Source organism: Pavona decussata, unplaced genomic scaffold, assembly GCF_977016875.1.
Source record: "Pavona decussata unplaced genomic scaffold, jaPavDecu1.1 SCAFFOLD_207, whole genome shotgun sequence".
Taxonomy (NCBI): domain Eukaryota; kingdom Metazoa; phylum Cnidaria; class Anthozoa; order Scleractinia; family Agariciidae; genus Pavona; species Pavona decussata.
In genome coordinates this window covers 2,826,993-2,851,623 of record NW_028145612.1, presented here as the reverse complement: position 1 = coordinate 2,851,623, position 24,631 = coordinate 2,826,993, and the positions used below count along the sequence as shown (strand labels likewise).

Here is a 24,631-nt window from a genome sequence, read left to right as displayed (position 1 = left end):
GAAACTGTTCTCCAGATGGGGAATCTTTCTCTGTTGAAGTCATTGCGACCAAATAAATGCAGACGACTCTCACTTCGACCTGGTAATGTGTGTATTCTTTATTTGAACTATTCACCAAGTTACAGCCCTAAGTATGCAAAAAAAACAACAACAACAACAACAACTGACAGAAGCGTTTCTTTAAGACTGGTTTTCAACGCTGGTGTTTCATCTCCGCCGTCTCTTGGTAAACCCTAAAAGGAAAAGGTAAGAAAAAGGTACTAAGTTCAAAATCAATTTGATATCAATGAACTGCAAATTCTTAACATATTAAGCTCCCTCCCAAAATATAAGCCTCCGTAAACAATAGCACTCCCTCCTCGCTCCACCCACCCTCCGAATAAACGTCTATGGTAAGTCCTCTAGCTTCTCATGCGATTGTCCAGATATTATGCTTCGATCGAACAGCCGCCATCTTGGTTTGTAATGGGGAGCACAACTTCGTAGTTTTGGCGCTCTCCCCAGGTCGCGCTCGCTATTACAAACCAACTGCACGAGTTTTAAACAAAGGTTGCACACTTTTACCTTTCTTCTTCTTCGCACTTCCAAACTTTTTCTTTCCCTACCAGAAAAAAAAGACAAAACGTTTTTTACAGGAAGCCTCAAACTTTCAACTGTACTCTTGATTACGTCAACTGCGTTTGTAGCGGAAAAGCAACTTTAATATTAGAAGAAGAAGACAAGTACTCGAACTACATCCGCCTTGAAACTTTCTCAACTGTAATCAGTGCTGCTTTTGAGCATTTTTCCTACTGCAGTATTGGAGGGGTGTTTGTAACTTTGTCTTGTTGTACAACTTTAACCCAGGTCTTTTAGTCAGTGACTGTGATGGACATTTTAGACTTATTTTATAAATATAGCGGGCATCGTGGAAGGATTTCGCCAAAAGGTTGTCGGAAGGTACTAAAAAAAAAATAATAATAATAATAAAAAAATAAAAAAACAACAACGACAAAAAACAAAAAACAAACAAACAAACCAAGACAGAAAAATGAGCAATTCTTTCACTTTGAAATCACAGGTCGCAGTTTGCTAGCGAACAATGCTTTTGCCACAAAAAAATGCAATGGAAAGTGGAAGTGGCGTTTGATCGCTGTCTGGGAGGAAACAGGAAGTACTAGGACCTCAGTTTCGCTCACACGAGGGCCATAAAACACTCAGTTGGTCAAAGATAAAGCAAGTCAAGATAGTGTACCTTCGACTTCAATTTTCGACCGCTGGTTGAGCTGCGGAATACAATTAAAGAAGGAAATTAGAGACCTAGACGTAGCCAAGACGTAGCCAAGTATTACACTGTGTCCTTAACATCAATTCCTTCCTAGGACACATACTATTCCATCATATTAGGGCACACTTGGATGACAATATCTTAGTCGACCACCAACATGGCATCAGGGCTTAAAGGAAATCTGCACTTGTCTCTAGCGTGCACATGGCTAACGATGTGCCGCATGGGTTTCCAGCATAAAATATCAGATAGACTGGCCTGCGCAATCTCAGAGACGCGTCGCTCATTTTGCTACGGGACTTACTCCAGAGAGAAAGGCTTTGTTACCCGGGCGTTCATTCACAGAGGGCGGGTGGCAAGACTCTGATTTCTCCACAAAGTATTACAGTAACCATCCCAGTTATGTTCAGCACAAAGTTCTCTTCGAACCCCCCCCCCCCCCCCCTTGCCCCGCCCATCCAAGTGTGATGGATGAATACAAGTACAGTTTTTTTTTTACCTTTATGGGGTAAAATAATTAACCACCAAAATTTATAACATTGGAATCGACGGGGTACTTCAAGTCTTCATTGAATTAGTAACACCTACTTGCTTGAACTTTATTTACTTTATATTTTTTTCAGTCAGTACCACGCACACCCTTGTGTTTATACATTTGTTTTTATCACACTTTCAAACTATCCTGCCAGGGATTTGTCAAGTTAAATACAGTATGTAGAAGTTGTCGTGCGTGAAGGGCAAAACAAACGCCGGCAAACATACATGATGGCGAGAAATAACAACAAGAAATAAGGCTTTTTCACTTTAGAATTTTTATCATTCTCTTGAGCTTGCCATCAATATAAGATTATGCAATACCCAGGAATTATCGTGTAAAAACTCGAGTTTTTGTGAGTTTGCTAGTTTGACAACATGAATTCGACTACAATTGTCTGACTTGTGAACGGAAGCCGCCTTGAAAAGGCAACAATGTTTTTTTAAGCTTGGCATGTTTCGATGAGGTACTAACCTGGGTCTTCCTGAGTATTCGCCACTCTAAAGAATACACAAAAGAGAGGAAAACAGATTACTACTTCACAAACAATTCGTAAGGAACCACTAACTTATCTGGTTTTATCCCGTTTAATTCCAGCGATTAAGAAAACTATTTTATATCGTGTGTTACCTTAAATTCTGAGTGTGTTAACTGCCCCAAGCGCTCAGATAGTAAGGCAGGTGAACGGCTTACAGCAGAGGGTCGGTTACTTAAAAGTCAAACTTAGACCATGGCTTACCACAATCAAATAGAGCCATGTAGCTGTTTATATGGGGGCATTTCAAGAAGATAGATGTGTGTACATGTAAAGTCACTGTAGGATCTATTTGTACTTTGCAAGTATTGCGGGCCTGCTTTCCCATGATTCTTCAGTAGCGCCTTTGTTGTTTTTTTTTTTTTTTCTTGCCATGTGCTCTATCGGAAAGTTTATATCAGAGGTTATATTTATCGGTGCATTTTGCTTCTTTTACCGGGATTCTCTTACTGTATGAGGTAAACAACTTGTATTTTTGTTTATTTGCATTTATTTCGTTTATTTAGCTTCATTTCGTTTCGGTATCACTCTAGTTACCGCTATTTTTGTTTTTATTTTAGAACCGCGCGCTTGTGTATGTTTATAAAACTCGTGTGTATCTCATCAGTAAAGGATTAAATCTTCTGTTCAATAAGCTAATTGGAGCTTATACAGTTCTCATACATCGAGATGACGAAGAAAGGAAAGATTAAAGCGAAGAAGTCTCCGACAAATTCCAAGAAAGCGAAGAAATCAACGCCACAACATCAAGCTGAACTCGAAGATTCACAGGATGACGATTATCATGCGTCAGATGATCACGAGCTTACTGTGGCCGAAGGAATGTCTCAAGATGTGGTTTATTCTAAAGAGACGCCCGTAGAACAGAATATAAACATGCATCCTTCTCCAGAAAACTCTCCTCCTAACGTCGACAACGGTCAGAAGTCGGAATTAGCCGAAACTTCGAGTGGTACAACAGTTCGAGCGGCAGTTTCCGTTTCTCAACCTTCTCCACTACAACATATTTCAAGTGTTTCAGTACGACAGGAGACTTCGAGTGGTGTTTCTTCTGTTCAGAATCCGTATGGTCAACAATTAACTCCTTTAGCGCCGACATTTGTACCGCGAAATTACGCTAACACATTCTCGGGCAAGCCCGATCCTGCCCGCGGGACTTTGCATAGCTCAGTAGATAGCGAAGCAAGCTTTCGTTACCAGACGCCCGCGAGCGGAGAGGAAAATAAACGTAACCTTGATGAGTCAGAATGGTCCAAGCGATTGCGGGCTCTTGAGGAGCAAGAACTGGCCGAAAGGGCGGCTCTGGATAAGCGTATGAAGGAAGCCAGGGAGAAATTGGAAATTGAAATGAATCGTGCCATCCAAGAACGCGAAATTATGCGCAAAAAACAGGAAATAAAACGCCAACAGGAAGAGTTACGACGGCTCGAAGAAAACTTAGGGATGAGTGAAAGCGGGAGTTCAGAGTCTGTAACGCCAACAGAACCCCTTCCCAGCATGCATCAGGACAAGACAGGCCACCAATCAACAATGTTAGGTAGTCAGCAATTGAGGAATCTGTCAGGGAGACAAGGGAACACTATGAATGGAGTAGGTGCTCATTTCCTCCCCCAGAGAGAATGCACAGAGTTGAAACAAACAGAATCAAGAACACAAGAGGGTCCTTTACCAAGCTTATACCAGAACGAGGCATGTGAACACTCAACAGTTCCGAGCAGTGCTCAGCAATTACAGAGTCTGTTGGAAAGACAGCAAAACACAATGGACGAAGTGGTGCGGGGTCTTCGTATGCCTCAGAGAGAATACATGAGCTTCAGTGGCGAACCCCATATCTTCCCTTTGTTTATGCGAAACTTTGAGGTGAATGTGGAAAGTAAGGAGGAAAATGATGCGGATCGCCTAAGCTACCTCGTTCAGTATTGCAGAGGAAAAGCACGGGAAGCTATTGAACACTGTATTATGATGCGCCCTGAAGAAGGTTACAAACGTGCGAAGGAGATTTTACAGAGGAACTTTGGCCGAACCCATGTAGTGACTAGGGCCTTCCTAGAAAGGGTAGTCAGTGGGCCTCCGATTCGAAGTCCTGATCCGGAAGTATTGTCCCAGCTGGCTCGTGACATGGAAACATGCCTCCTTGGGTCTACCCAGTTAGGACACACAAGTAATCTAAACTCAATGGATACACTGGGAAAGATTGTGGCCCGCCTTCCAATTCATCTCAGGGCAAAATGGGCAGAGAAGGCCAATCAGTTGTATGAATCTCAGATCACACCAACATTCTCCCACCTTACAGAGTTTGTACAAAGCCGTGCTGCTGTAGCCAACACCTACTTTGGCCAAATAGTCAACCCAAAGTTGGAGTCGTCTAGAGGCTTCAAATCATCATCCAAAGGCAAAACCGGCCTCTCCAACCATGGCATGACCTTAGCCATGCTTGGCAGCGACCTCCCGCAGGGCAGCAGTGAGAGGAAACCCTTTAAATGTGTTCTTTGTTTGGGCAGCCATCATCTCGAGCGTTGCCACAAGTTCAGAGAATTGACACTCCGTCAGCGACAGGACCTTGTGGATGAGAAGAGGGTGTGCAGTTCATGTCTCAGTCCAGGACACTTTGTAAAGAAATGCCGGGTTGCAAGGATGTGTGGGGTTGAACGTTGCCAAAGGAGACATCATCCTTTGTTACATTCATCTGATCCAGTTCAAAACAACGCAAACAGTTCAGAGCTTAACTCGAGGAGTGCTTCTCAGGTCCAAACCCCTTCTCCTGGAGGCTGTCCTCACAATGATGCTACCAGTGTAAGTGCAACAAGTAATGCGGCTTCAAGCTGTGGTCGTGTTGGACTCCAAGTGGTTCCTGTAAAAGTCAGTTCACCATACAGCAATCGTATCATTGAAACTTACGCCTTTCTGGACAGCGGCTCGAACACCACCATGTGCCTGAGTAGTTTAGCTAAAGAGCTAGAGGCAGACTGTACACCAGTAGAGTTCACATTGTCTACGGTCTCGGGAACTCAACGTAAAGAAGGCCACCAGCTATGCCTCGACGTAGTTGGTGTTGCTACAGGGAAGGGAGTGCGCTTAGAGAAGGTCTGGACTACAGAAACATTACCGGTTACAGAGAGAAGCATTCCGACAAACAAGGATGTAATGGACTGGCCACATCTTAGAAACATTGACATTGCAGATCTTGTAGACAAGAAAGTAACTATTCTGATCGGAAGTGATGTGCCGGAAGCTTTGTGCCCGCTTGAAGTACGCACTGGGAAAATTGGCCAACCGCATGCAGTGCGAACGTTACTAGGATGGACTGTTATGGGACCACTGAAGGGAAGGAGGGATGAAGGTGCCCATGTGAATTTCATCCACGTTGACCAGTCACTGGGCTGCACTGAGTCGGTGAAGGGCATGGATCCAATCCAGCTTCAGCTAGAACGCCTCTACAATGCGGATTTCAGTGAATGTACAGCTGACTTGAAGGAGTGCCTTTCTGTAGAGGATCGTCAAGCCAGATCTATTATGGACAGCTCTGTGAAAATGGTGGGTGGCCATTATGAGATTGCGCTTCCCTGGAAATGCGACACCCCATACTTACCAAACAACAGGTCCATGGCAGAAAGGAGACTACGATTGTTAAAAAGGCGGCTGAAAAGGGATCCTAAGCTCCTTGAAAGCTACAAAGAAACTATGGGAGACTACCTTGCTAAGGGCCATGCCAGGAGGATTACCACAGATGAGCCAGTTTGTAGTGACCATGTTCCTGTTTGGTATTTACCACACCACCCTGTTGTACATTCCCAAAAGGCGGGAAAGGTCAGGATCGTGTTTGACTGTGCGGCGAAGTTTCAGAACACATCTTTAAATGATCAGCTTCTACAGGGCCCAGACTTCACAAACTCACTTGTGGGAGTACTGCTAAGGTTCCGGGAAGAAAGAGTTGCCCTGATGGCGGACGTCGAGAAAATGTTTCACCAGGTTAAAGTTAAACCTGAGGATTGCGAAGCCTTACGTTTCCTGTGGTGGCCAGGAGGGGACATCGACCAGGAGCCAGTCGACCACCAAATGGTTGTTCATCTCTTTGGAGCAACATCATCTCCGAGTTGTTGCTCATATGCTCTTAGAAAGACAGCTGAAGACAACCTAGGGGACTTCAGCAAGAACACTATGGAGACTGTCCGCAACAATTTTTATGTGGATGATTGTCTTAAGTCTCTTGCCACGAAGGAGGAAGCGGTCAAACTTGTTGATGAGCTCCCTGTGTTATTGGCTCGTGGTGGCTTTCGACTGACTAAGTGGGTCTCTAATGAGAAGAGCGTCATGCATCATGTACCTACCAGTGAACGAGCATCCACAGTGGACCTAAACTTGGAAAGGCTACCAACAGAAAGAGCCCTAGGAGTTGAGTGGAATGTGGAGGAAGACAGTTTTGGATTTCGAGGTGGCACGGTTAAAGCAGAGACCAGGAGGGGGATCTTATCATATGTTGCTTCAGTCTATGACCCCCTTGGCTTGGCTGCACCTATGGCATTACCAGCTAAACTTATTCTTCAAGAACTTTGTCGTCTTGGTCATGGCTGGGATGAGGAACTCCCAGAACAAGTGTTAAAATCATGGAAAGCTTGGGAGAGTAGCTTTCATGTGTTGCCTTCTGTCAAGATACCCAGGTGTTACAAACCAGTAGAATTCAAAGGTATTAAGAGCATCGAGCTTCACCACTTTGCGGACGCCTCTGTGAGTGGATATGGGACTGCATCATATTTACGCTTCACAGACGTTGAGGATCGTATCCACTGTAGCTTGGTCATGGGGAAGTCCAGGGTGGCCCCACTGAAAACAGTCACTGTACCGAGGCTGGAACTGACTGCAGCCACTTTGGCTGTAAAGGTTGACAAACAACTTCGCAAAGAATTGCAGTTACCCCTCAACGATGTTGTGCTGTGGACGGATTCCACAGTTGTGCTACGATACTTGAGGAGCACTACAAGGAGGTTCCAGACCTTTGTAGCCAATAGATTGCAGCTGATTCATGATTCCACAACACCGTCCCAGTGGAGGCATGTACCAACCCACCTGAATCCTGCTGATCTGGCATCCAGAGGCATCCATGAATTAGGGACCAATCGGGGCCGGCAACAGATGCGCTTCTGGTTCAGAGGACCTCAGTTTCTATGGGAAGAAGAACGTAAGTGGCCAGAACAACCATCCGATTTACCTGAGGTTGAAGAAACAGACGCAGAGGTAAAGAAAGGAACTGCTCGGGTTGGTGCCATAGTTGTCTCTGATGGGAAACTCCCGGAAACTCTTAGTTGTCTTATTAACCGACCCTCGTGTTGGTACAAGTTGCAGAAGTCGGTAGCGTGGTTGTTGAGGTTCAAGAAGTATTTGCTGTTTCAGTTGAGGAAGTCCTCTCATCGTCAAACTTCGTTGAGCAGTGGGCCGTTGGAGGTCAAAGAAATCGTTGATGCATCGGAAGAAATTGTTAGGTTGGTCCAAAGGGATTGTTGTATGCTTGATCCATTCACTAAAAGGAGTGCAAACCAGCTGGCCAAGCTGAATCCATTTGTGGAAAGGGGCGTTGTTAGGGTTGGTGGTCGCCTGGAAAACACACCATTGAGCGGCGAGCTGAAGAACCCTGCAATTCTGCCGTCAGACCATCACGTAACAAGGCTTATTGTACGTCATCTGCACGAATCAAGCGGTCATTCTGGAACTAATCAAACCTTGGCTGCTGTCCGCCAACAGTATTGGATCATCAAAGGGCCAAGCACAGTAAAGCGGATTGTCAGTGGATGCATACCATGCCGTCGTCGGAACCAAAACCCTGGAACCCAGATCATGGCTCCACTTCCTGCGGCTCGGGTGACTCCAGGAATGCCACCATTCTCATCTGTTGGCATAGATTATTTCGGTCCCTTGAAGGTGAAATGGAGACGAGGAACTGCAAAGCGCTATGGCTGCATATTCACTTGCCTAGCCATCAGAGCAATACACATTGAGATCTCCCAGGACCTTTCAACGGATTCGTTCATTCAAGCAGTGTGCCGATTTGTAAGCAGACGGGGCCCCCGAAGAGAACTATTTAGTGATAATGGTACAAACTTTAAGGGTGCTGAAGTTGAAGTCAAACAAGCCTTGCAAGCTTGGAACGAAGAGAGGATCAGAGATCAAATGAGGGCTAAAGGCATCAATTGGCACTTCTCTCCCCCAGCGCCAGTCACACAGGTGGTGTGTGGGAACGCATGATCAGATCTGTCAGAAAGCACTGGCATGCTCTTATTGGGAATCGTTTGGTTGACGATGAGACTTTACTCACTGTTAGTTGCGAGACGGAGAAAATAGTGAACGATCGCCCTCTCACCCGTCAGTGTGATGACCATCAAGACCCCTCTGCTCTAACGCCTAACACTTTGCTTCTGTGCTATAGGAACCCATGTGGCCCTGCAGGTGATGTACCAGTGGCGCACAACCCTAAGCCCAGTGAGAGGTGGAAACAAGCTCAACCTATAGCGGACATGTTTTGGGCAAGGTGGATCAAAGAATACATTCCTACGCTTCAAGAGAGGCAGAAGTGTATGGAGGGGAATATTGGACAAAAATGTGATTGGATCGTACCGTATTGCTTTGTATTCGGTGATGCTATGAATCTACCAGTACGGTACTATGTCGTACCCGGTAGGATGTTATATCGAAACAGCGATGGTATTATATCGTACCCAGTAACACAATCAATCCTTAGACATGCTATTATATCGTACTCGATGATGATATGTCGTACCCAGTGATGCTATATCGTACCCTTATGTCGTACCCGGTGATGCAATGTCGTACCCGGTGATGCTATATCGTACCCTTATGTCGTACCCGGTGATGCAATGTCGTACTCAGTGATGCAATGTCGTACCCAGTGATGTTATATCGTAAAACGTCCGGATACCGGCGAACAGCATTGTCAGCGGGGTTTTTTTTACGAGAAAAGGCGGGAAGTTGACATCACGTGATATGACTTGCTCTTCGCGTCGTCTGCTCCTCAACAGCTAGCTTTGTCAGAGCTTTTGAAAAATGTCGGGGCAAACTTCTGAGGAAAATGTTCTCTCCAGAACGATGGAAATTTTGCCAGGAATGCATTACAGGAACTAGAACACTCGGTGACTGGATCCACCAGCGGCGAACATGAACAATATTTTATAAATAGTGACAGGACTGCGCGACTCTCACGTGCGTGTTTTAGCCGTTTTTAGAGTTTTCAGTGAGTTTTGCTCTCACTAGTATATCCTTGAGAGACCTACCTCTTTTGTATGAAATTAGAGGAGGTTCCTTGTAAATTTCTCTGAGCAATGGTTGTCGTTCTATTAAATGCCAGTTTTCCATTAGTATTTGTTTCAAGTTAGTAACTGATGTGTATTATTGCGTGACAAAAGGCAAGATTCTCTTGTTTGTGCGAGGTTTTTGTTGAAGGGCCTGTTTTCTATTCCCAAAAATCACTTCTGAGAGAGTTCTCTGCACTAGATTTTTGGGATAGCCCCTCTCGATAAGTCGTGATTCGAAATGTTTGATTTTTTCTTCAAATGTTTCTTTTGTTGAGCTTGTTCGGAGAAGTCTGAGGGCCTTTCCTATGAAACCTCTTTTTACTCCTGGTGGGTGACACAAGGAGAAATGTGTGTACTGTTATGTCTCAGTAGCTTGGTAGTGAGTGCGTACATCGAGCACTGATTCAGTAATGAATCTGTTGCCGTCAAGCAAATTCCTAAGAACTGAGTCTTCTAAAGTTCCCCCTAACCTCAACAGCAGAGCACAAACCCAGTCAATCTTGTATCTTGCAAAGTCGATGTTAACGTTGTTGCTATACAGAGGAACCTCGATTTAACGAACCTCTATTTAACGAAGTCCTCAATATAACGAACGATATTCTATGTCCCGGCCAAAGTTAGAGTTAAATGTTTGGATTAGAACCTCGATGTAACGAATTACTATGTCAACACGCGACAGAAGATAAACACTGAACAGATCAACACTCTGAAAGTGTCGTTTTTTTGTAAACAAAAGCTGCGCGTCTGCTCAAAAGTGAAAATAATTGCTACTGAAAGCCACCATGCTTAATGAATTGCATCTCAAAACGTGGCACCTCTGGGTGACGAAAATTGCATTGAATTGCGTGACAGAAGTCATCTGTGTTGAAAATCAATCATTAACTATGACCTCGATATAACGAACATTTTGGTGGTTTCCCCTCAAGTTCGTTATGTCGAGGTTTTCGATATAATGAACCCTCAATTTAACGAACAAAATTTGGCCGGTCCCCAGCGACTTCGTTAAATCGAGGTTCCACTGTACTCTGTACTTTCTAACTTATTTATAACATCACTCAACACTGCTCTGATGTTTACGCTAACCAGCTGAAAGGGTGACTGATGTTGACCTTCCATATTTTGGTGATAAATCAAAATTTGGTTGTTCTATACCGACTTTTCGCCAAAGTTAAAAAAAAAAAAAAAATGGCCGCCTACGAAAATATCATGTGATCTTTCTATGCAAAATAAACCCGTAATGTTTGCCGGCATCTACGATGGGGCATCACTACTGGATACGACATTGAATCACCGGGTACGACATTGCATCACCGGGTACGACATTGCATCACCCCGTACGACATAAGGGTACGATATAGCATCACCGGGTACGACATTGCATCACCGGGTACGACATAAGGGTACGATATAGCATCACTGGGTACGACATATCATCATCGGGTACGATATAATAGCATGTCTAAGGATTGATTGTGTTACTGGGTACGATATAATACCATCGCTGTTTCGATATAACATCCTACCGGGTACGACATAGTACCGTACTGGTAGATTCATAGCATCACCGAATACAAAGCAATACGGTACGATCCAATCACATTTTTGTCCAATATTCCCCTCCATAGAAGTGGCTTTACCCCAAACGGAATTTAGCAGTAGGAGACCTTGTCTTAATTGTAGACGAAGGGTCACCACGAGGCCGTTGGCCACTAGGTTTGGTTGAGGTAGTCTTCCCAGATGCAAAGGGAAATGTCAGACAAGTTGTTGTACGTACAGCTAGTGCAAAGCGCTTTCGGCGTGATGTCAGGAAACTCTGCCTCCTGGAAGGAGACCTGTTGCGTCCTGAACCCATTTAAGAGTGATTGACCAAGAAACTGTGTTTCAAGTTAACTGTGATCGGATGTGTCCAAACGAACAAACAAAATTGATAGTCGAATTTGTCGTAGGTTTAGTCACCACTGAACTCGCCCTTTGGTGATTATTTGTTTTCTACTTGGCATGCGGGCCAAAAGAGTGATATGGATTGTTATTTACATTGACTAAGTCTGCGGTGGACTGATGAACATAGATCCTTGTGTATTTAAAGGCCACTAGCTTATCTAGTTGGTCTTTCGGGGCCGGTGTAGGATCTATTTGTACTTTGCAAGTATTGCGGGCCTGCTTTCCCATGATTCTTCAGTAGCGCCTTTGTTGTTTTTTTTTTTTTACTTGCCATGTGCTCTATCGGAAAGTTTATATCAGAGGGTATATTTATCGGTGCATTTTGCTTCTTTTACCGGGATTCTCTTACTGTATGAGGTAAACAACTTGTATTTTTGTTTATTTGCATTTATTTCGTTTATTTAGCTTCATTTCGTTTCGGTATCACTCTAGTTACCGCTATTTTTGTTTTTATTTTAGAACCGCGCGCTTGTGTATGTTATAAAACTCGTGTGTATCTCATCAGTAAAGGATTAAATCTTCTGTTCAATAAGCTAATTGGAGCTTATACAGTCACTATTATACGCTATCTGGAAACCTTTTACAGTAATCAGCTCTTGGTTATTCCATTGGGCCTGACTGAGTTTAGACTGCAGGCACAGTTTTGTGGAGCAGCTTCTGATCTTAATAGCCTTCCTAGAAGGTTTCACGTTCCCTTTCTGATTATGTTATTTGCCGATCCCACTATCTGAGAGCCTGGAAAAGGATGAATCGAATTTAGGACTGACCCAGGACTCGAACGCGACTATTATACCAGCTTGATTGAGAGGGATGTTTTACAATAATAAAGATGCTGTCTTAACGAAGGTCTAGTTTGGGCGTGTGCAACAGTGATAAACAACTCACGTATTGACTTGTTTTAGCTGAGTAAAGGAATTCTAGAAAAATGAAGTTGGATTTTTTCAAGATTACATTATGATTTGAATCAAATCTTACCCACTCCAATTCTACAACACGTTCCACCTTACAATGAGACCTTCCCGATGTAGCCTGGCACTATTTAAAGTCAGGAAAATAGCAACCGGGGTGGGGTTTTACAGTTTAATATCAGTAGGCGAACTAACCTCTCCTTCTTCTCCAGTGTTTAATACAGACAAGTCAGCAAATGATGTCAGATCATCCAGCCCTGAATGAACGCGCTCAGACATCTGGGCAAAATAATCAAATACAGAACATTCAACTCACTCTACAGTGTACATTTAGTAAACAAAAGGAATTATATGAGCTCGTCCTGAACGTTTTGTCACGGAGCACCGTCATATGAAGGCTAACTACAACTGCAGACAAAATTAGTTGAAACACTTCGGTTAACACCCAAGATAACGAACGTGCCTATAATATAACGCGTACTCGCCCTCTCTCCCCTTCAATGTTGTGTTCGTAGCGTGTCTTTCACTCCGGCTCGGTGAAATTCAACATTGAAGGGGAAAAGGGGAAGAAGGAAGGGAACCGTTTCAACAATTTTGTCTGAGCGTGTAGCCTAAACATTGTGAATAAAGAAACTGATCCTTCATCTAAAATCTTGCTCAAATGTGAAATCTCTTGTGACATGAAATCGTGGGAGTTGCAGAGGTTCTTGTTAGAGCAAAAGGATGATATAATCATGAACAAACTGAATACAATTGCTTTGGTCCCAGCATCGGCTGCTGTGAGGCTTTGAAACAGACAACTAATTTAACGAAATGAATTAAAACTCCAACGGCAACTACACAGTGCAGATTTACGAGTGCAAATTCGACCTAGTAACGGAGTTTGGAGCACGTGAATGTTGAATGTTGCAATAGGATATATCAATTAATTTTTTGAGCACGTTCTACCATCTTAAAACAATTAAAACACGTCATCACTACAAGAAACTTTAGTTGGCTGTGTGAAACTTGCTTATCTTTTTTAGAGTTGCCTTGTCAATGTACCTGGGTTCAAGCTCTAGACTAACGAAGGATTCTTGTTGTGTCTCCGGATATGTTGTTTTGGAAACGTTAATAGCCTGCGCGGCAGACGGACTATAATCCCCGCTAATAACGGTTATTATTATTATTATTATTATTATTATTATTATTATTATTATTATTATTATTATGATTATCATTATTATTATTTTAGTCCGTTTGCCGCGCAGGCTACGTTGTTAGGAAAGGTAATCGAGATGTATTCAACTGCACCATACGCAGATGCGAGCATCAGAAAACAAACCTTTTTCTTCTTCTTGGCAGGAAGCCGAAGTAGATTGTCCTCTTCATATCTACGAAAAGAAAGTTCAAATATTGTTTTTCAGCTTTTCTGTACAAGTACTTGCCGCTTTTTCGCACAATTTAGCCACATGAATCCAAAAATTTTGGCTGGAATGTAAATAAAAAGACTAGTTTGGTTTGTGACAAAGAAAGAATAATGGTAAATTTTAAATTCGGTCATGAATTGAGAAAATACCTTGCTCAGTATCTTTCCTAATTCATGACCAAATTTAAATTTACCAACTTCATTATTCACCATGGGATGAGCATCTCTCTTAGTTTGATTTGTCCCCCCCAAAAAATTAATTACTTTATAGGATTGATGGAGAATAGCCCTGTTCGCTGAGAAGACTACAAAACCATATAGTGTACCTTGTTCGTTCTTCGTCTTCTTCTTTCTCTTTTTGTTTTCTCCATCGTGATACAGTTTCATCCTAAAAGGAAAAATCGTACCTTATGAAAACTGCATAATTAAACCCAAGACATAGCCGTTTGGGCTTCACTGAGCACTATGAAATGAAACACATGTACTACATTGCTTTGCAAAATTCTTCAAAATTAAAGCTACACCGTGATTGTACGATAAAATATCCAAGAAAAGGAAAAATAAGAGAGTTAAAGATAAGAATGTATTTACTGTTTGTTTTTACCGTTTTCTTTCTTTTGGACAATTGTAAAAACCCTTTAGATTGTAACTTAACCATAAACAATACGCCACTGAAGACCCGCAATAACCGAGAAAGGAATGTGTATGGACTCCTAAGAATCCCTGTCAGTGTTAGTTTGCATTCGTCCAAGTTCAACTTGATGAAAATGACAGTGCTGTACTCGAGTGCTGACTGTTATTGCCGGTTATATACAAATACCAGCAAACCGTAGCTTAGATCGGCTCCCATTTATTCACCTAGGCGTACTTTATGATGATGTTTTGTATATTGAGAGTCTTAATTGTAGAATATTATGTGCATTTTGATAAATGATGTGCTTTCATTTATATTTAGGTTTTCTTTTCTCCTTTCCTTTTTATTTGGGAGGTATCCTTGATAGGGCTAACCTCTGGTACCTCCTTCTCATATAGTTAATATGTATGAGTAAAGTATTATTGTCCCACCCAACAGCTCAGCACGCGCAAGAGTACAGAGATGTCTCTTTCATCAATCTAAAACTTGCATGAAATTCCATTTAAACAAAGTAAACAAAGCAAACATCTTGAACTATTGTGGACTCCGTTCGCATAGAGCTATGTACTTGTAAAAAGGGAGCCCAGTCGTTTAAGCAGTGTAGTTTAAGGCTGGGTTTATTTATCCCTTATTCGATAAAATGCATCATCTCAAACAACTGCTGAAAGGAGTCAGAAATTCCTTGACACATAAAACTCACCCGAAGTTCCTGCGGTGCTTCACTGTATTCGTCTGAGACAGAATAAAAACATATGATTCTAAAGACATGAGCGCCAAGCTAATTATCATGTAAACTACTGGAGCATTTTATTGCAATTATCGCCATTTAGTAGACGAGTTTAAACCATGTTTGCTTCAACGTTCTGCGCGGCACAACTACAAGTATACTGTATGCATTCATTCGAAATTGATATGTAGATAATTATTACACTGACAAAGTTAGTAATTGGAAGAAGATTTTTCTCAACGCCGAAAACTACAAGGCAATTTTGAACTGTTGCAATTTTCAGTTTTCCGACCTCCGTCATTTGGATTTAAATGTGAAACGTTATAGAAACATGTTTAAGATCACGTCACTTCTCTATTGGTGTCACCACCCATTGTGCATGCAGCAGGAACTCAGATGATAGTGCAGCATGCATGAAGGTAGCACAGCCTGGATTAACGATATTTTATAAGTTGCACATACAGCATTCTCAAGCACTTACCTCTTAAATCCTGTAAAAGCGAACTGGCGAGTGCTCTCTTTCTGGATCTTTCTTCATCTTTTTCTTTTCTACTTTTCTTATCACCATCTTCATCTACAAGATTTCAAGGAAAGAATTCGTTTCAGTTCATTACATTCAGCCTACCCCTTCAAGTCATGAAGTACTTCATACCCGCTTCCTTGAGCCCTGATGCAACAAAGTTTATTCAAGAAAGCGCCAGTTGAGACTGTAACCTGAACCCATGAAAAAATAAACGTCTGCCTGAGACGTTGGAAACAGCTGCAAATGATGGCTGTAACCTGTGCTGAATTTCTTTGATGCGCCCTTAATGTTACAGGTGATGTTGTGACTTGACTGTCGTCAGTTCGTTTTACAGTGTACTTACAAGTAACATGTTGGTAATGGATGTGAAGCTCAATACAACACTCAATAAAGCTCAATACAACACTCGAGGCTCAATACTCTACGAGGCCCTACGAGATACACACACTTGTTTTCCCAGCAGTGGCAGTCTACTGCGGTCCAGAGCTAAAGAGCCCGTCTGACAGACCATTGAAAAATACCCACCTCAGAAAGATTAGGAAACTACTGGAGGTGATGAAAGATGAGTAGCTAAAAATATGTACATGTAAAGCTCTTCTGGCTGGCTAGCAATGGAGATAAATTTTACGACCGGGAAAATACTGTAATTGTTGGAAAGCTTAATGAATAAGAACAGCTAACACCATGTAAAGGGCTATAAACACCAGTTTTAAACAGCAATGTTTCAGCTATGAATTGTGGTGAAGTTGCATTCAGCAGTTCACCCAGTTTCTGGAGCAACTACATGTACATGTATGAGCATTACTGTATCCCCCAAACGGTGCTCTGATGGGATGCTGCTCCATCGGAGGGTTTGGTTGAACAGTAGCCATCAATATACACCTACAGGTACAGTGTAGGTAGAAAGAATTTAGTAATTTGCAGGTATTAGACTCTTATTCTTTGAGAGATCAGTGAGGCAATGCAAAGGCAAGATTTGGACAACCAATCTTCAGAGTGAAACTGTGACATGCCATCCACAAGACCACTACACTGGTCCTCATGAAAAGTACAGTGTTATGACAAAACTCCCTTCCTTTACCCTAGTGTTTAAATAACAGAAGTCTTCATTTATAGTCCAACAAAGATGATTAACAGCATTACAATGTCAAGTGTTGAAAGCTACACGCCAGTCAAAATTATAGCAATGTAAATGTTGCCACAACTACATACACATTTCTGATGAATGAATAATAAACTGCATGTAAATTAAATATAATTTAATTAATAACAAAAAGAAAACTCACCATAAGGGACAGCAGCTACTTTTGGAGGCACGTACACTTTAGATTTCTTTTGCATATTATCATCTTCATCATCACTGCTTTCTGACTCCTCATCGTCAAGCTGCAGAAAAAAATGCATACATGTATGTGTGTAAGTACAAACAATGATTGATAATAATTTGAAAATTTATACAGTCGCCCGTTTTTTTCCCCTTCATTAAAACCTAACCAAGCTTGACATTGTAGATAAAATCCTCAACTGTGGAAAGCTACTTTCCAGTACTTCAATGTGGAGCTGATTATTATGCTAATGCAACTTGTATGCTGTACAAGGTGGTTCTGCCTTTTGAGTCTGTTGATGAATTCCTACAATGTAGATTGTAAGTCGGCAGACAATTTAAATGAAAGCTATTGAACAGTATTGCAGGAATGTTTATGACGCTGTACCAAGTGGTTCTTACTATTGTGTCTGTGGATAAGACATCAACAACCACCACTTAAATTACAACACATAATGTGCATTCCACTGGGTAGCATTTTATTGCTTTGCTATTTGTTACATTGCAGGCTGTGCAAAAACTTAAAAAAAAAAAAAAAAAAATTAGTCCAGAGTGGATGTTACAAACCTTAATTATTATTAATAATCAGCGACAGCTGGTGAGCAGTAACCTACTGTGATGCCATACACTATGTTGTACAAACATTCTAACCATTAAAACAATGATTCATGGCTAATCTACATGTACATGTAACTGCCACGTACACTGTATTGTATTTAACACTGTATTGGTATGGTGCCACACTGCAGGGCCGTGGGTCATACATTTATATCTCAGCCACATTATACACATTGACCACGGTTTACAAACTGAGATAATTTGCTTAACTTTAAACATACATGTATCTCAAACAAGAAACAAACCTTTGCCACCATGTTGTCAGGGTTTGGTTTAAACCTCAAAGGATCATTTTCAGCACCTCAATGGAAAAGTAAAGAAAATAATGTTCACATTGGTTAGAAAAACCAGTAGGGTTCACTGGTTATAAAAGTATATTAGGTTGATTTAGTTTTCCTGTACAAATCCAGAAAAAAAATTAATGTAATTTACATGTACAAAACACAATCACCGTATAAAAAAAGAACTTAAAGAGAAGAACTACGTATGCCTTCCCAGCGATAAAGGTACTGAATTCTGCGTCATACAACAGGACACATACACACGGGTCGCCCTTGACCATCTTAATGATGCCAACACCTACCAAAAAGTGTCCCACATGTCAGCCAAGACAGTCGAAAATAAAGTAAACACAGCCTGGAAGAAGATCTGCTGACAAAATGAATTCCCTCCCTTTGTCCAAAAGAGCTTCCTTGCGTCAAACACAGACCTGCCCAAATTCTACCATCTCATCAAGACCCACAAAGCAGGTCCCGATATCAAAATACGACCTATCGTATCCATTGTCAACAGACCTACCCAACGGATTTCATGGCTTCTCGCCAACGCCCTCAAACCTATGCTAAAACATGTCCCAGCCCATTTAGAAAACAGTCTCAAACTTATTAGATGCATCCAAGCTGGCGATCTCACCACAAACAAAGCGCTACCTTATCCATGTAGCCTCGATGTGGTGTCCTTATACACCACAATACCTATACAAGAAGCCATCACCAACGCTACAGACAGAATCCAAAACTCAGTACTCCACCTCTCCAAACAAGACGTCTCAGACCTCCTCCAAGTCACGCTAAACAACATGTACTTCTCCTCCAGAGATCAAGTTTTTCGCCAAAAAGAAGGCCTACCTATGGGTTCTAGCATTTCAAGCATATTGGCCATCCTATTTATGGATAAACTTGAATCCATCGCCCTCTCCTTGCACCTAATGATAAACCCTTACAAGAGATATGTAGACGACATCTATCTCCAAACGACTAATGAAGAAACAGCTGACCACTTCCACAAGATAACACTTCCAAAGTCAACATATCACAGGATGGCAACAGCTCTTTTGAATTCTACAAAAAGCCAGCCAAGAAACCACTATTTGTCCACTATCAGTCAGCCATGCCAACCAAATCCAAACTCAACTTCATTCGCAATGAGAGAAAACGCATTGAAGACAGATGCTCCTCAAATGCATCTACAAAACAACACCTGGGCGCATTCGATGACATCCTTCGCCTTAACGGTTACCCAGAGAACAGTATAGAGCCGAAGCAAAATGCCCACAAAATCTTCAACGAAACTCTCAGCCTACCGGCATGGAGTGGTCATACCTTAAGATCCCTTACATTTCTGAACGACTCAATCACAAGATCACTAACATTTTTAGAACGGAAAACATCCCAGTACGCGTTGCCCACAAGTCCTACACGCTCAGACAAGCCCTATCCCACACCTCCACAGAGCGCAAATGCACCAGAGACAAATGCCCCATCGCTAACACCGGATTGTGTTTACGAAGAAATGCAGTGTACCAGTTCACGTGCAACAGCTGCGATCAACAATACATTGGTAGCACAACACGCTTCATCCATGACCGCGTAAGAGAACATCTCAATAATGATAACTCCTCCGTTAAAAAACACATCTCTTCCTGCCAGAACAACGACCATAAAAGCATTAACATCAAAATTATTATGAGCGAAAACGATCCCGCTAATCTACGCCTCTACGAAGCATTTTACATCAGAAAATACAAGCCCACACTCAATTCCCGAGAGGAATGTACTGAATTCGCGGAACTGCTATTTTCATATTTCATTTTAGAGACTACAATCCATCATTAGAACCTTGTATAACGCTCACAGTTTATTACTATACAGTGTAGCTTTCACACATACGCCACATTTTTTACACATTTCACCCTTCACCCTACACTCTCTTTGCATATAATTATATACAGCGCGCGCGGAATATTTTCTCATCCCTGATGATGCCGTTGATCGGCGAAAGCTTGGATTTTAGTTTTTACTTTTAAACAGCAGTTTAAGGCCTCAATTGAACAGTTTTATATACAATCATGAGAGTTGATCATATTTGAAATTAATAATCAATGGGCAGTATCAGTTCTCTGAGGTGCAATTTTTTGCATTCAAAGTTAAACTATGTGTACTTACTACTAACAGTAGAAAGAAAACAATTATTATGCATTCACTGTATCAAAACAAAACTGAATGAACTATAAACAACAATAGCAATCGACAGTTGAGATTCAAAGCTGTAAAGAGTGCTGGATGAAGCACACCCTACGGAACCTGTAAGTGCAGGTACAATCACTTGACAGCTGGATCTATCACAGTATCATATCGTTGAAAAAAAAAAAAAAGATTCAAGAAAAAGGGGGGGGGGGGGGTGGGGGGTACCAAATGACATGTGGAGAGGAAATAATTATATGCTCCAAATGAAAACATCAAGCCATGGCCTGTAATGGAAGAAGACCCAGAGCAACATGAAGTGGCCTATTAAAGTTCTTGATGGGCAATGCTACCCATGACACTGTGGGACTACTGGTAACTTAGTATAAAAGAAGGTGATGGACGCAAAATGGAAACACTTTATAAAACAAAAACCTGGGTTGCAAGAAACCATTTTAGGGACATTCCTTACTAAAAAAAAAAAAGACATTTTCAGTCATAAAACAAAAACTACACTTACATGCACATGTGGCATAATTACTGTATGTAAAGTTAAGTTTTTCCGTTTTCCAGCATGTTTGTAATTTATTGTAATTTTTTTTTTCCATCATGTTCTCGTGCTCGTCTTATCCCGCCTTGACTAGCTTTGTGGCTATTTGTGGGACAAGCCCCTTATATAATCTGAATTTGTAAATAAATTGTTGTTGTTGTTGTTGTCACCGTTGATTTAATAAATTAATGCCATTGTATTTTCAACTGCATTGGATTTAGTTTCCCTTAAAATACAAGGACATTCTGGGAATAAAATTTTCTAAAATCTACCAACAAGACGTTAAAGTTCTGTCTCAACACATACTGTAGTGTTCAAGGGTTGCAGTAAAATATGTTTTTCAAGTGTTCAATAGTTTTATGATGGGCACATTAAACATTAGATTAAACATTAAATAAGATTATGAGCTCTAGATCTCTATTGTGTGATAGAAGATGATGATGTGTCAGTGAAAAGCACCTTAGTTTGAATGTTAAAAAATTGCTGACTTTCAAAAGTGTAACTGAAGAGTAAAATCAAATTAACTCTTGTTTCGACTCCTTTTCTTACCATGAAAAATCTTTATTCCCTATTTTATTGCAATTTTTGACTTCTTTGGAATTCTGCCTCCCCCTATCTAAAATCCTCTTCACAGACACTTCGAAAACTTGAAGAAGCAGCTGCCATTTTTTTGTCAACCACACACTGTTAGGCTACTCACTCTACTCACTATCTACAACAGAAAAGATAGTGAGTAGCATTTGTGATACAGTAGCACACTAGTAGATTTATATACATGTAGTTACTATTAATATTATTACTTTTTCTTATTGCTTATAATAAACAGACACTAGCTTACCTACTATTCCAGTCGTTGCAGTCTTGATCATTTTATCAATCTGATATTTCATTTTCTGGTCAATGGGCCTCATTTTTTCCAGGACCTATGTACAAGTACATGACTGTATAAAGTGAAGTGTCAATCAATATGCACTGTCTACACCTATATTTTTTACTTATACTTCAGCTCTGTGTACAGTCCACTGCCAAACTGAATGGCTGGCAACTTATAGAATGGCCTTATTTCAGAGTTACAATATTATGGGAAAGATGTTTTCAAGGACAGAAAGTAGTTGAAGTGTCTTAATTCAGAACAATTTACAACAAGACCTGGTTAACTCAAAGTTCTTAAATTGTTTTGTTATATGATATGGTATTATGTAAAATAATTTCACGTGTTTAAATTTTGTGAAATCTTTTTTTAATCGCATATTAAATTTTGCAATACAGTACCTGCTTTTCCCTTTGCCGCAATTTGCTAAGGATTTCCAAAATAAAATTCACCAGAACTTTTCACTGAGTTAATATGAGAAAAATGTTTCATTTACTCAAAATTCATAGTGTGAAAACCCTCTTGCCTACATTGTAAATGAATGTTATAAAATTGACTCACAGTGCGAGCTTCAACTAGTCTTTCGACTGCTGGATCACCCTGCCATGATTTGCCATCAGCTTTTGTTAACAGGTAGTATGTGAGATCAACAACATAACTGCAATGAAAAGAAGCTTTACATCAGAGCAATGAAGACTCCAGGTTACCATCTCCATCTGATCCACAGAGTAATATTTCAGCCTCCTTACCAGAACACATCATTGAAAAAGGGACTTGGATGGGTTCAGAAAGCTCTGCTGAACTTTCTCTTAAAATTAATTGTTTTAGTAATTGAAGAATAGATGATGTAATGTTTTGGCTCAGGTTTTTATTTGTTTATACTCAGACAAATCTAAACTTTTTTTTATCCACAAGTAATACAATTAAACAGCAAAACGAACAAGATCATTGTAATCATGACTAATAATTCTTCTGCTGAGCCTGCCACATAATACATGTAAAATACCAGAGTCAGTGGTATTGATGAAAACTGCATTTTTGTGAAAGGTGAGGTGAGTTTAAGAGAAACAGCACTCAAGATCATCAGTACAGAATTTTTGCAGTCATTACTCAGATGCCGCTTTCTCAGGGAAACCCAGTGGTAGCACAGTGACACAACATCTGTATACTCAGGCTACTTGCTTGCTTCCTTAAAAAATTTATTGCTTGTGTGCGTTTTAACATTAATTCAAAGGGAATTTTGTTATATGAACACAAGCATAGGTTTTAGAGAAACAGTCAACTCTTGCCTTGCAGACACCACGCTATTACGGACACCCTGATAATACAGACAGCAGCTACACGTAAATCCCTGGCAAAAATTGAGTACAGACATTTGACTGAAATAAATTCCTGCTATTACGGAGTCTCACAATAATTATTGAGGACACTAACTTACGGTGACGAGGGTGTCCGCAATAAAGAGAGTTGGCTATATACATGCACTTGGCACTGCCAAGTAAACTTAACATGTGTAACAGAACTTGCCTTAAGAGGAGATGAAACTTTACTTCTAAGAAACTCACACCCTGGAAAAAAAATTAAATACAGACTTTAATTTATGTCAAAAAATGTGAATACCCTACAATAGGTTGGTGGTTCCTCTTTTTCTATCTCTCCCTAATACCCTTTCTGATTTGCAGTAGCCATGGTCATCAGCAGCAGATTCTCGGGTCCCTATGTCTTTGCTGGTGAGCTTGAAGACTCATTTGTAAGGTCTTGATTGTGTGGCTGGCTCACCAAGTGCTCTACACACATCCACTACTGTACATGTACAGTACATGTACTTGATTGCATTCAGCATAACAGATCAAACCATTCAGGTAGAAAAACAAATGTCAAGCCACATACAATAACAAACCTTTTCTGTTGTCAATGAACCACTCTCGATTTTCTTCATCAACTTTTCCACATGTTGATCAATGTCTGAAACCTTCAATGATTGAAATGGAAATTATATAAAAATACAGACTGAGCATAAATTAAATATACAGTGTAATAGTGACATAGAATAATTTAATATTTGACAAGAACAGTTGGCAGAGGTAATTAATAGGGTACCTACATGTATACTGTACATAGGTCCAAGAGGTAAGGTGTTTGAGACATTTTGGTCTGGAAATGTTTATAGATTTCACCAAGTTTGCTGAGGAAGTTTGAAAATGGGTGTACATCGATTTTATTGGCCAGGTCTGAAAACAGGTGCTGGAAAATATTGCACTAGATATTTTTGATTTGAGGAGTGAGACAGGGTCAGGATTTGGAAAACTGGGCAGCAGGAGATCCCACGGCAGAAGTCCTGAGGACTCAAGAATTATTCCCCACCCCCATCTTACTGAGGTTTGTTGAGGGCTCTGTATACAAGTCATGAATGTGTAATAACAAGAGCGCAGTTTGTTAGCCTGGCAGTATACATGTACATGTACTGACAAAATCAACCAAAGTTAAAACCATTTCAAAATCTCACTCTTACTAATGATCTGCACCTGAACTCTCTTGAATATGTGCAGATTTAATAATAGTGGATCAAGAGTTCAATTGCAAATGACGCCAAGGTTAACCATTTCTCGACGAATTTCAATAAGTTAATTAATTATAATTAAGCTTACATCCCTTGCAAAAAGTTTGAGCGCATTAGTCTAATCTTGATCACTGTCTTTGGCTGTACTTTTCCCTCTAATAGATTGAACTCCCATCGAATTAAATTGATAATGAATCCCAGTAGATTAAGGTCAATAGCATGAAAACAGACGAATTGTGTTCTGAATATATTTTGAATCACATGCTCTCAGCTCTTGTTTCTCAACGATATTATTAAACCTGTTTCTTACCTTTTCTCCCATTTCCCTCATGGTAGATATAACCTCTGGTAAATCTTTTGCTATTATCTGGATCGAATTAAGAGCAATGTTCCACAATCAACTTTATATGCCCAGAAACAAGAAGAATAGTTTAACTTCAAAACGTACCTTTTCTGTCGCCATCTTG

The 24,631-nt window shown here is 40.9% G+C and overlaps 2 protein-coding genes across 3 annotated transcripts; one reads left to right on the top strand and one right to left on the bottom strand.

Annotated features, from left to right (window-relative positions):
* Nucleotides 1-73: 73 nt before the first annotated feature.
* LOC146460909 (neuroguidin-like) lies at nucleotides 74-24,631 on the bottom strand. Of its 2 annotated transcripts, XM_085087579.1 has the most exons (16): nucleotides 24,475-24,630; nucleotides 23,505-23,576; nucleotides 23,132-23,172; nucleotides 22,166-22,262; nucleotides 21,572-21,656; nucleotides 17,967-18,022; nucleotides 17,066-17,165; nucleotides 15,738-15,830; nucleotides 15,230-15,261; nucleotides 14,222-14,283; nucleotides 13,812-13,860; nucleotides 12,683-12,766; nucleotides 2,277-2,302; nucleotides 1,235-1,265; nucleotides 565-601; nucleotides 74-233 (listed from the first exon to the last, which is right to left on the bottom strand). In XM_085087579.1, exons 1-16 carry the CDS (start codon nucleotides 24,493-24,495, stop codon nucleotides 208-210), a joined length of 912 nt encoding a protein of 303 aa, XP_084943705.1. In that variant the 5' UTR covers nucleotides 24,496-24,630; the 3' UTR covers nucleotides 74-207. The 2 variants fall into 2 exon arrangements, with proteins under 2 accessions (XP_084943705.1, XP_084943706.1); XM_085087580.1 differs by lacking the exon at nucleotides 2,277-2,302 and having other exon boundaries at nucleotides 12,657-12,766; nucleotides 24,475-24,631.
* On the top strand, nucleotides 2,740-8,589 carry LOC146460910 (uncharacterized). Its single transcript, XM_085087577.1, has 2 exons — nucleotides 2,740-3,309; nucleotides 3,616-8,589. The coding sequence occupies exons 1-2, from the start codon at nucleotides 3,007-3,009 to the stop codon at nucleotides 8,572-8,574; spliced, it is 5,262 nt and encodes a 1,753-aa protein (XP_084943703.1). The 5' UTR covers nucleotides 2,740-3,006; the 3' UTR covers nucleotides 8,575-8,589.

Bases quoted from the DNA above. Each gene is read 5' to 3' on its own strand.
- LOC146460910 (XM_085087577.1), top strand. From the start codon at position 3,007: ATGACGAAGAAAGGAAAGATTAAAGCGAAGAAGTCTCCGACAAATTCC. The intron at 3,310-3,615 runs GTTTCCGTTTCT...GCTCTTGAGGAG, and splicing joins GTACAACAGTTCGAGCGGCA to CAAGAACTGGCCGAAAGGGC.
- LOC146460909 (XM_085087580.1), bottom strand. From the start codon at position 24,495: ATGAGGGAAATGGGAGAAAAG. The intron at 14,284-15,229 runs GTGAGTTTTATG...TTTTCCTTTTAG, and splicing joins AAGCACCGCAGGAACTTCGG to GATGAAACTGTATCACGATG. The intron at 12,767-13,811 runs GTTTGTTTTCTG...TATTTTGCCCAG, and splicing joins CTGCCAAGAAGAAGAAAAAG to ATGTCTGAGCGCGTTCATTC.